Below are 12,341 nucleotides of genomic sequence, written 5' to 3'. Positions count from 1 at the left end.
CTCAAGTTAGTTTTGTCTCATCTCAAGCGCGCCAAGATGTTAGCACGACAAACTCCACCAAAAATACTCGGTAAGATTTAGAGTTTTCGAAGCGAACATGTCGGCACCCCACACATTAAAAAAAAAAAGAAGAAAAAAAAGCCTCATCAGCTCTTGCACATTTGAGTAAAGTCTAAAAACGGAGAAAATAAACACGTTCATCGGGTCAGTGCCATTATACAGCAGGATCAGCAGCCCAGCTGGAGCTATAGGGGGCGAAATGAAGCAGCCTTTCTGTCTCGTGGCCTCGCCTGTTCTCTCTGCTCGTGTCCCCGTTCCTGCTGCTCGGCGACTCTGCCTGTAAGGTGCTCTTAGCGGGCCTCGCGTGGCCCGGTTAGAGACGGATGCAAGGCCCTCGGGAGACGCAAGCAGGAGCGCAACACTGATCATGTCAGACAGGCTGGGGAGGCTGCATAAGATCATCATCACCCAGCAGTGGAGTGAATCGCCGCCGTGGCACTTTCACACAACCTCTGACCTCCGGGGGCAAACTCCCGGGTCACGATCAAGGTCAGGGGTCAGCCGGAGCCTCGGCGATCGGCCTCGGCTTCCTCCTTCATCTCTCTCTTTTTTTTTTTTTTTTGCTCTCTCTCCCTCTCCTTCCCTTCATCCTCAATCTGTTTCTCCATTTCTCAGCTCCTCCTTTCGTCAGCCGGGACCAATTGAGACATCCTCTCCCCTGGGAGCGCAAAACAGAAAGCAAGAGAAAATCAATAAGGAAGATGAGCGAAGACCTGGAGGTCCCATCAAATGCCAAATGCTTCTTTCTGCGCCGCTGTTCTCACAGCCACAAAAATACACGCCGACACAGAGTGTTCTTGCTCTTAAAATGTAGGAAGACAGCAGTAAACACAGGTGTGGTGAACTGTCGCTTCACCTCCTTACAGATTTGTGCACTTAGCTGTGACCCCGAGTTACCAATTTACCCCAAACTCTTCACTTTAAACACACATTGCTGCATAAGTGTACTTAACCACTCATGTTTAACTAGTTTTGTTTAATTATAGAGAGACTATCCGTCATTAAAAAAAAATATCAAAACTCTGTTAAAATTTAATTTCAATGTACAGTGTGCTTCATATTTCATATTTTAACTTTATTTATATTGGCTTTGGTTCTGATTCCTATGTGGGGCAGCCACCTCTGATCAAATAAGGCATGTTATGATTCACATGAGTCACAAAAATGCCTTTTCCTGACAGAAGACAATGAGTTACATATATACTGTATATACTCTATATATGTATTAAATTACAGTAAATCAGCAGTGGTGAAAGCAGGAACCCGACACATGGTGGCAGTGGACCAAACGTAGGGAAGCGGCAAAGGGACGAAGTCATGAGCAACAGTTGAAAACCCAACTAAATGTCTGTCAACTACAAACTGGAGCTTCTGGAGTAAAAGCAAAATCTGCCGATGCTGCCCGCATGCAGGTAGTCGAAGCTTGTCTGAAGAGATTGACCTGCCTAAGCAAGTTGTGAAGGAACAGGAAGCCGATTACAACAATAAAAGAAGATTCAATGAGAAACTGTACAATGTTAAACGACATAGCACCGCGCTCTCCCAATGAGAAACAGTCTATTGTGATATTTCAAAAGGAGGTTTGATCAATAGGGCCTTAAACTGTTTTACTGTCATTGGACTTTGACGGCTACTTCCTGTCAGTTCTGAAGAAACTGGGGAAAGTGAAGGACAAGTTCATGTTATGTTTGTGTTTCCATCTTAGACTTTGGCTGTTTCTTTCCTTTCTTTTCTTAAATCGTTTGCTTTGCTTTTGTTGTCGGGTTTTTTTGTGTTTTTTTTTTTTTTGGTGCTGGTGTATTGTTTTGCATCAGTTATTTCTACTTTCATTTTTTCCACCAGCCTGCCTGGAACGGAAATACAGATGGGTGAATGCTGGATAGACAAATCTTGTTTTTATAAATACATCAACTCCAACTTTTTGTATCAAATACAAGTCATTATGCGGTTAATATACCTGAATGGAAGTAGCTGTATAGTCAAACAGAATGCTAAAAGGCACTGCGTTTCTCACATGAACAGAAAATGAGAAGTTATGTTGTTACAATATCACTTTGAAAAAAATTCAGTGTAAATTATGCAGAGCAGTTTTAAAAAAGCGACAAAAAAAAGCAAAAGCTCCAGTACCAGATCATTCTCCGAGGAATTTTCTTTCTCGTTTATTTGTTAAATCCCTCAGCTTTACCTATAAATCATTCATTCATCCAAACTACAAAGGACAACCCATCATTGTTGCACAGCACATGGTAGGCTCTGTACAAAGAATATATTATTTCACATTCAACTTTGAGGAGATTTGTTACTTTCCTGGTATTTTTAGCAGCATGCTGTCACGGTCAGGTCAGAAAAGTGTGAAACAAAACCGATGAGAGTCGTGCAGAAGGCCTTGAGATCTGTTGATCAATGTTTTAAAGGGCCGCAGGAAAATCTGGATGACTGGAGGGAGACTGTAAGGGATTTGAGTTGGCTTAAAACTTTTGCACAGGACAGTAATTTGATCTCTCTTCCTTCTCTCTCTCTCTGTGGCACCAAATCAACTTTCAGCCACGTCTTCTGTGTGCATTCGCAGCAATGCGTACCGAACTGATAAAAGGTCTTTTCTTCAGAACTGTTTGCTTTATCTGATGAGAAGCGCACATGTGTTTACAATATTAAGGCCTCGTCCTGAAGCTGATTCATGTCGCTCCTCAGCGCAACGCAACCCGAGGCATGACATTAAATGATCGTCCGAAAATAGAATCGTTCAGATGAAAAGGGAGGATAAATAATGCAGAAAGAATACACGGCCTCTTATGGGGATAACTAGCCACACGCACAGCAAAAAAAAAAAAAAAAAAAAAAAAGAGAGAGAGAGAGAGCTGCACGGTGAGGAAAAGTGAATGGATGTAACAGGAAGGAGGAGGACCCAGTGGAGACACACACACACACACACACACACATGCTTCTTACTTCATCTCCTCCCTCTCCTCCTTGTCTGCCTGATTTTTTTTTTTTTTTCCACCGCTCTCAGTCAGACTTCATGACATCCTCCGTGTCTGTGGGGAGGAATAATGTTGTCCCAGCAATGGCGTGTTTTTCCTGCCCACCAGACACAACAAGACAAACCCTGCTGCTGCTTGCTGCTGCCTCATCATTTTTTCATGACTTCTGATCAGAATACCTTCAAACGAATGCAGCAAACCCTGAACGCACCACGGAGAGCGTGGTCGCTGCTTCAATCTTTAAAAAAAAAAATAAAATGATTATGATTATTTTTAAAAAGAAAAATAAAACCATTTTTATTTTTATTTTATTATTTTTTAAAAATCCCTTGTATTTGTTTATATTAGATCATCACATTAATTCTGTGACTCATTTATTAACATTTGTGGTTGGAGGGTGTGCTGCGACGCTGGGTCATAACTAATACATAAAACATTGAAGACAAACCTTTTCGAAGCTCCGCTGCTGGATGCCTCGTTTCCAGCTGAGATGTTTATTCATTTGCTAAATTAAACATGCACGCTTGCAGAAAAATCTAAATACCACCACACAGAGAAAGAGAGAGAAGAAGAAGAAGAAAAAAACCCCTCTGAAAACGATTTATGCTTGCGTAGGGAGACACCTAGTGGCGGCTGCCATAATAGACAAAATTTAAAGTTTTTCACAGCCCCTCAGAGCTGCAGGAGATCATTTAGGGCTCCATGTCCAGATAAGTACATCATTTGATTTCACTTTTATAGTGCTGTCCAACGAGGAATTAAACCGTTTGATAGAGTGCGTATTGTGGCCTTGTGTTTGTTAAACAAACAGCACTTTAACAAAGTTCTCATATGAACTATTTTCTTATATTTAATTTGAAAGTGGTCAAATTCTTCCTCTCTTTGTGAATTTTAAGCTTGAGCTACTTTTGAGTTTGGAAATCTTTTTTTTTTTTCCCCAACGTTGACATAGTTTATTAGCTCCATTAATGAAGCTAAAGAGAGAAAAGGTGCATAAAAGTGACATGCAAAAGGTATCTGCTGAATCTATTTCCAGAACATAAAGTTGTCTGATGGGCGTCTCTAGCAGCTTCACACATCCGGATACTGAAAAATGTTCCCCCTGCCTCTTTGGATTCTTGACTTTCCACCTAGCTCACATTCCTCTGTGTTTTGGTTTCTCTTGTCATCTTCCCTTCACACTATTCTGTTCATTTCTCGGTTTATTATTGTTTCTAAGGTGTTGCCGAGTTAGTTATTTCCTCCATGTTTAGATGGTTTATTCTTGTGTTTAATTTCTCAACTATTTGTAGTTATTTCATTTAGATTATTGTCGGTTTTTGTGCTTTGCTTCCCAGCTGACCTGGGTGATTCTCTTTTGCCACATTTAATCTGACTCTTGTGTCACTAAGACACAAGACTTTTGTGTCTTGTGTCCAGCTGTGGTTCGGCTCCACTGAACCAGGAGCTCAGTGTTTGAGCTCCTGGGTTTTTTTCTATTTTTCAGAGCTGCATTTTATGTCCTGTCATCGTCGTTTCATATTCTCCAAGTTTTCCCTTTTTATTATTATTACTATTAACACTTCAACATTCATTTATAGACAGCTGTCTGTCGACAGCAGAATTTGCAACAAATTCTGCAGAGTAAAATCAACACTATGCCTAGTCTACTTGGTCCATTTCAGAATTGGCGTTAATTTAACTCTTACAGAGTTATTTCCACAATAATTTGAGTAGTTATAACTACTTTAAGTGTCAAAATTACTCAATTTCTTGTTGAAATAACTCTGAAGGAGTTAAATTAACACCAATTTTGATAAGGACCAAATCATAGTGTTGATTTAACTCTGCAGAATTGGCCGTATACACCTTTGTGTTGCTTTATCACATTTAAGCAGTCTGATTGTAATGTGCCATGAAGGGTAAATGTTCAGTTGCTGTGAAGATTTGAGCAGGTTTTACAGGTACATCGCGTTCTGACGAGGCTCGTTTGTCAGGCGAAACCACCTTTAAAAAATAACAACCCCTAGGCAGGTAATAAGGTCCACACCTTTGTAGTAAAAACATTTCTATGACGTACTATTCATGTACTAAATGTGTTAGCTGTTAACATGAAATCACCACGATTAATATAATTTGGGCTTGAAAATTCCAGCTGGAGTGTATTTAATCTACATAATGTACTTCTGTTAGAGGAAGACTATTGCCTTTCCAATAATGTTCTAATTTATTGATGTTTGGTTTAAAAATATCAACCTGCTAAGGCAACTTTTAAAGCAGGCTGAGGGTTTTAGCCTGATTTTACCTGAATGTTTTACTATTATTTAATGTTTCGTTTTCGCCAAAGGTCTTAACTTAATATCTTTACTTAAGATATGAGATGCAACCTGCTGGGTGTCCTTAGATAGAAACTTTGTAAACTGCTTTGAATAATCAATTGAGCATACTGTACTGTTTGATAACTACAATCAACAGGAATGTATGTAAGATTGAACTGAACTGATTTCTTCTTTTTTTTTGGTAAAGTACCTAGAGACAATTATTTGCTGTGAATCGGCGCTATATGAATAAAGAAACTGTATTGAATTAGATTTTTTTTTTTTTTAACGAGTGATGATTTGCTTGCAGCCTTCTGGGTCAAGGTGTTTATCCAACCCGCCCTCAGTCCCTCCAACAGTAAACAGGCCTCACAAGAGGCCCATTCAGCAGCAACTGGCAACCCGACCGACCTGCCACGTCTAAGCGTCGGTGTGTACAGCCGGCCCCGGGGTTAACGCTTCTCATTTCATTTCAAATGATCCACAAGCGGGAGACGTCAGACAGGAAGTAACTGGAGCGACATGACCGCCGCCGGTTTCATTCTACAGTGCTGTTACCTTATCTCAGCTCGCACACCTGAACGACAGGCCAAAGGTGTTCAGTTCAGGGTGTGCCAGCCGGCGCACAGTAAAACGTAACTTCCCCATAGGCATATTATCCCGTATGAGGGGGGAGCGGGGATCTGCGGGGTGAGGGGTTTCCATGGGAGTTCGGGCTGCTTGGAGACATGCGGGTCCATCTCCCAGAGCATCCCGGCGGACAGGTGTCCGGACATTATCTTTGGAAGTTGTCCTGAAAAGGCACCGGCGGCGGTGTGTGTGCGCGGCCGCCGCGGGCTTCCTGCTCCTCCTGGCGGCCTGTGCGCTGTACCTGCCGGACCAGGCCGCCCCGCAGCAGCCGCCGCCGCCCGAGGTGACCCTCCTGATCTGGACGCATCCCTTCGGGGAATACCGCGAACTTCCGGACTGCCTGCAGCTTTATCAGATCCGCGGGTGCAAGCTCACGGACGACCCATGGGCGTACCTGCAGGCCGACGCCGTGATCATCCACCATCGGGAGATCGCCAGCGGTGACGCGTATCTCCCACCGGAGCCGCGGCCCGACGCGCAGAAATGGATATGGATGAACTACGAGTCCCCCACGCACACGTCCGAGCTGTGGCTCCTGGAGGGCGTCTTCAACCTCACCCTGACCTACCGGACGGACTCGGATATTTTCCTGCCTTACGGCTTTCTGGTTCCCCGGGCGCGCGCAGCGGACGGGGCTCCTGACGGCGGCCAGCTCTCACTCTCAAGACGCCCGCGTAAGCGCTTCGTGGCCTGGGTGATCAGCAACTGGTCGGCGACCCAAGCCCGAGTGAGCTTCTACCGGCAGCTCCGCGAGTTCATCCGAGTGGACGTGTTCGGGCGCGCCGGGCGGCCGCTGCAGGGGGGCGGCGACAGCGTGGTGCGGATGCTGCGGCGCTACATGTTCTACCTGGCCCTGGAGAACTCGCAGCACACCGACTACATCACGGAGAAGCTGTGGAACGCGGTGCTGGCCGGGGCGGTGCCGGTGGTTCTGGGACCGTCCAGGCAGAACTACGAGCGCTTCCTGCCGGCGGAGGCGTTCATCCACGTGGAGGACTTCCCCACGGTGAAGCAGCTGGCCCGGTACCTGCTGGCTCTGAGGGGCGATCCGGCCCGGCTGAGGCGGCGGCACCTGGACTGGAGGAGGAGCTACAGCCTGAGGCAGCCGAGGTTCTGGATGGAGCACTACTGCACGGCCTGCAGGGCGGTGAGGAAGGCCAGAGGACGGACTCAGACGGTGACAGACCTGAGGAGGTGGTTTCACTCATGAGAACAACGATTCACTTTTAATTTATAGATGAGAACGTTCTGGGAGTTCACCTGGATTTTGCTGCTGAGGATTTTTCACTCATTTTCACATCAGTGTTGATTGTTTTTAAGTGGACTCACGCTTATTTGACTGTTTAATTCCATAAAGTGAGCAGTCACCAATTATAACACAAGCTGTAAACATTGCATTTGATCAAATCACCAAATACACATCAAATATGTTGCTCAATGCTCTACTCACTACTCATCAAAAGCAACTTAGACTGGTAGGAACTCTGTGTTTCGACATCTTTGCAGTTCTCTGGAGGTTTGTTTCTGGGTTTGTGGTGCATAGAAACTAAATGCTGCTTTGGTTGCGACTCAAGTCCGATCTATACGTCATCCGGGCGTTAAAAAATACATAATAAAGTGACAGAACTGACTGGTATCAGATTCACTTTTGACCAAGCCGAGGTACTTATCTAAAAAATATAAAAAATAAAAATAAAATAGCTGCAACAGATGACGATGCTGCCACCACCATCAGCATCATGAGCATCATGATGTTTGAGTGTGGCGCTCAAACATGATGATGCTGCTTTGTGCCAAACGCACCACTGTTGATTTAACTTCCTGATACTGAATCGGGTAATTCTCACTTGAGTTTGTTATATCGACATGCATCCCTTTAGCTTTTAATCAAACATTAAGTATTTCCTCTGCACCATCTTTTAAGGCTGTAACTCAGCAGGTCTGTTGACAGGAGTATACATCATGCTTTTGTTTGTTTATTTTATGGATTATTTAAATTTTACACCTCGTTGTTGTTTCAGAATCAATTGCCTTGTCGAACTGGACGCATGTTGTTGCTGTGAGGGCAGGGGATAACTTTTGCTCCCAGTAAATGATCTAATGCTCCAGCAGCTGCTGGAGGCGCCGATGGTTAGCTGCAGTAATGATCTCAGAAGGTCAGAACAGCCAGGCCCCCCCGGATCCCATCTAAATCCCATTCCTGAAGTCGCTCCGAGTTACAGCGAGGGCCTCAAAGTCACATTCGCTCTCGCTGCGTTTTAATCACGGATCCACTCACTCATTCTTACAGCTCGTTGGACTGCAAACGACTCAGAAACAACCAATCGCACGATCCTGTTGCTGCGTCAGGCCCAAGCAAACGTTATTTGCTTGTTCCGGGTTGTATCCGTGGCTGATCGTGTCATCAACGAGGAGACTGTAGGACAGGAAGGCAGACAGGCTGAACAGGTTGAACACGAATGTTTTTTGTTTTGTTTTGTTTTGCAGCTGAGTCACATATGATGAGTCCTGTCCAGGACGCAGAAGATCACGCAGTAATTTTCCATCATGTTCAGGGGCTGAAGGAGGGCTGGAGCTGCGTTTGCTTTGAGCAGACAGACTGAAGTGAATGTTTCTGGATGGAGGAACACGGTGAACCTGCGGAAAGCCCGCTCAGAGAGCGAACATCCAGACCCTCGCCTCTTGAGGCTCGAACCGGGGGTGTTTTGCAGCCGTTCGGCTTTAATGTGACTGTTAAGCTGGTTCTGCTGATCAGACACCGGATCTCCTCTCGTCTTCTCTGACGTGTGTCTGGTTTTCAAACAGAAACACGCTCCCAGCGCGCAGAGCCCGATTTTACAGCTCAAACAAGATTTGGAGACAGAAACTGCGTTGCTGTACTGCCCCCTCTGGCCACTTGAGATCACTGCAGTCCACCAGCAAGAAGGACCTCAACGACTCATAGCAGCTTAAAACTAACTAGAAATTTCTGTTAGGGTAAGAAAGGGAGAATTTATACACACAAATATATGTAGTAAATAAGTATAAACATGAATAAATTTGATGTACTTATATTTTTAAGGTCATGCCAAGTTTTTTGGAACATATTTAACAGTAAAAAAAAAAAAGAAAGTACCAAAGGATATTCTCTGGTATGGAACAAGTTCAAAATGAAAAGCTATTGTTCAGGTAGTTTCTTGGTGATGCTTGATAGTTAATGTACAACAGCACTGTTCAAAGTTGCGGTTTGTGGGCTGTTTTGAGCCCTTCTGAATGATTTTAGCGGCCCTCCAGTCAGCTTATCTCAATATCGCCATTTCACAACGAGAACAAAGAAGTTGTTGAAGTCTGGAGGTTGGAGCAGATGAACAATAAAAAGAAAAATGTCATCAACGAAATTCAAAATCTCGAAAGATTTTTCTTTTTTTTAAGATGCTACATGCTACGTAGGCTAACACACAAGTCATCTTTCGTTACCCGTGTTTTTTCTTGGAGGTTGATTTCATGGTAACAGCGACTTGTGCTCTACAAAAACAGACATGAGAGCATCCATTCATTAAATCCGGTTAATCCTTTTGTTGTTGCTGGCAACAGACTAAACAAAACTTCCAGACCAAGAAAATAGAAAGCAATGAATCCCTCCACATTCTGGAAATGTTCCACCTTTCCTTTGGTAAGGCGAACGCGCAGGACTGAGGAATTTACGACAAAAAAAAATCTACCACTTTGTCTGTTTTGTTAAGACATTGCATGTTTAGTTTATGTTCAATAGGTAAGAATAATAAAAGCCACCCTGTACTTAGTTTTAAACATGCTGAATGTTTGAAAACTACAAATATCTTTGGTCTGTGAATACTCTTCTTTTCTGAAAACAGCCAGAGCATCATCATGTCCCTGAATGTAATACTTTAGGTCATTTAATTCATTTTTATGAACAAGATCAGGTAGATAAGTTTCAAATATAGTATTCTAAACCTGACAGGTCAAAAAACAAACAAACATAGAGACTCAAACAAACACCAGCGTTGATAGTTGGATAATTGTCACTCAGTAAATCGTAGCAAAAGGACATTTAAGCAAAGAACAGAAATATATAAAATGTATGAATTTGAATCTGTGTGTAAAGTCCTTTAAAAAAATAAATAATTGAGGTTGTTGAGGTGTAATCACTCCACAAACGGCCTCAGATTAATATAAAACACGCTCCCCAGGTCATCTTAGAGAAATTTCAGATGCTGCCTGGTTACATTAATGACAAACTGAATATCACCTGAATCTAGGTCAATGCGGCGCTCAGCTGTTTTTGTGCAACCGAATGCCTCCGAGCTGCGACTCCATCCGTGCTTTATCAGGAGCTGACCCCCGAGCACGCAGCTCCCAGCAGGAGGGAGCGCTTTCGCAGGAATTTGTCTGTTTGAGTTAAAGCTCTGCAGACGCATGAATCTGCAGGTTTAGAGATGGAGATGAGGCTAAAAAAAAAGAAAAAAAAAAAAGAAAAAAAAAGTCAAAGTAGAGAGAATATGGATTAAAACACAGCATTTCTTCCTCCTCGTTGCTCGCCGGAAGCACAAAACTTCACCTGGTGTCACAGACTGACAGGTCAACAGGGCGTGAGGTGAAATACCAGATCGTGATTCAAGGGTAGAAACTACCTGCCATCTAAAAGTAGCCATGCCCTGAAGTGTTTCAGTTTTGTTCAAATTACAAAATTGATATTGCTGTAAAAACAGAAAATCTTACCAAGTGTTTTTGTTTTGGGTTCTAGCACAAATATCTTAGTACACTTGAAATAAGACAAAACTGACTCACAAGTAACTTTTCAGCAACATAGGAGCCTGCTTTAAGTCAATAATTCTGTAATAGTAATAAAAAAAGTACTAGTTCCACTGATTATTTCACTTATAGCATGGAAGAAAATGCCTTGTTACAAGTAAAAAAATTTACATATATGTGTAAAATTGAGATTCAGAGCACATTTTTCACCATGTTGTTGGGTAACAAAATTCAAATAAGACTTCATGAGTGTTTTTTTCCCCCCATAAATCTCAATTTCGGAAAGTGCTCAGCTGTCAAACAGATTCTCCCACCTGAGCTGTTGACATCTGCAGCTCCTTCAAAGCTTCCACAGGCTGTGTGTCAAATTAAGCCTGTCAGTTTAGAGGGTCTCTAATGCACCAAGATGTGCCTCCATATCATTTGTTGGAGACGTAAGCTCCTGTTCTCAGCCCAGAACGGGGACATTTAGTTTTATACTTCACTCAGCAGGAATTAGAACAAACTTAGAATTCATATTTTTCTTTTCTATTAGTTTATCCAGAGAAACTCCTATTACTTTACCTTTTCTTTTATTTTGTTTGTATTTCCTAAAACTCACATAAAGCACTTTGAATTGCCTTGTTGCTGAAAATGTGCTATATAAATAAAATAACCTTACCACCTTATTGAAGTGGGTACTTAAGAATGCGCACCACACTTTATTTTAATGTAAAAAAAAAACAAACAAAAAACGCTAAAAAGCCAAGTATAATTTACATCTTAATTCACAATTTTGCCCTATTTGTGCCAGTATGTCACATAAAAGCCCAATAAATCACTTTGTAGTTTGTGGTTGCATAGTGACACACTGTGGAAAACTTTAGATTTAGCAAAAGCAAAGCAGATTTAAAAGTGAGCACCGAAGAATACCGGAAACCGAATTTCATTTTGGTTCATTTGGCGTCTTTAACAGAAAGCTACGACTCATCCCAGAGCCTCTTCCCAGACCTCCTTGTCAGCCACACACTGCCATTCATAACCTCGGCGGTCCCCCCTTCCCCCCCCCCCCGGCTACAGACGCAGTAATCCCGTTTGTACAGCAACAGATGTTTCTCTTAAAAACATCCGTTCACTCCGCAGCAGAGAAGAAGAAGAAGAAGAAGTCTGCTTCTTATTCTCCCAGGAGATGAAAGAGAGCAGCTTAATCACTATGAAATCGGACATATTTGGTTTGCAGGGACACATATTGACTTTCAGCACAGGCTTACTGTTCTTTAAAACGTAAACAAGCTTCGTCGTTTTTTTCCTGCGCCTCCCTTTAAAGCAGAGCCGCCAAGCCGTGTTTTACGAGCAGGCTTTCATGTTGTGTACATGAAAAAGGCCACAGAAAGAAAGAGAGAGAGAGAGAGAGAGGAGAAGAAAATGCATATGACACAACAAATCCCCCCCCCCCCACCCAACACACTCACACACACACACACACACCAGACAAATAAACAGTGCATTGTTCCCATGGCAGCGTGGCGCATTAATCTGACGGCTGGTTTCCCATGGCTGTGTCTCCCTGCCCTGTAGACCTCCGCTCTGTCTCACTGATGGTTCCTGTGATTGCAATCATCCATCTTACTGTCAAAAGCAA

At 43.1% G+C, this 12,341-nt stretch overlaps 1 protein-coding gene across 1 annotated transcript; it reads left to right on the top strand.

Moving 5' to 3' along the window:
- The first annotated feature begins 5,561 nt into the window (after positions 1–5,561).
- LOC116707839 (alpha-(1,3)-fucosyltransferase 4-like) lies at positions 5,562–7,599 on the top strand. The gene has a single exon (XM_032545489.1). It carries the CDS (start codon positions 6,042–6,044, stop codon positions 7,176–7,178), a length of 1,137 nt encoding a protein of 378 aa, XP_032401380.1. The 5' UTR covers positions 5,562–6,041; the 3' UTR covers positions 7,179–7,599.
- The last annotated feature ends 4,742 nt before the right edge of the window (positions 7,600–12,341 follow it).

The sequence above is a fragment of the Xiphophorus hellerii genome, chromosome 18 (genome assembly GCF_003331165.1).
Source record: "Xiphophorus hellerii strain 12219 chromosome 18, Xiphophorus_hellerii-4.1, whole genome shotgun sequence".
In the NCBI taxonomy this organism is placed as follows: Eukaryota; Metazoa; Chordata; class Actinopteri; order Cyprinodontiformes; family Poeciliidae; genus Xiphophorus; species Xiphophorus hellerii.
Note: the sequence above shows the minus strand (reverse complement) of the source record. Positions and strands in the feature narration are given on the sequence as shown.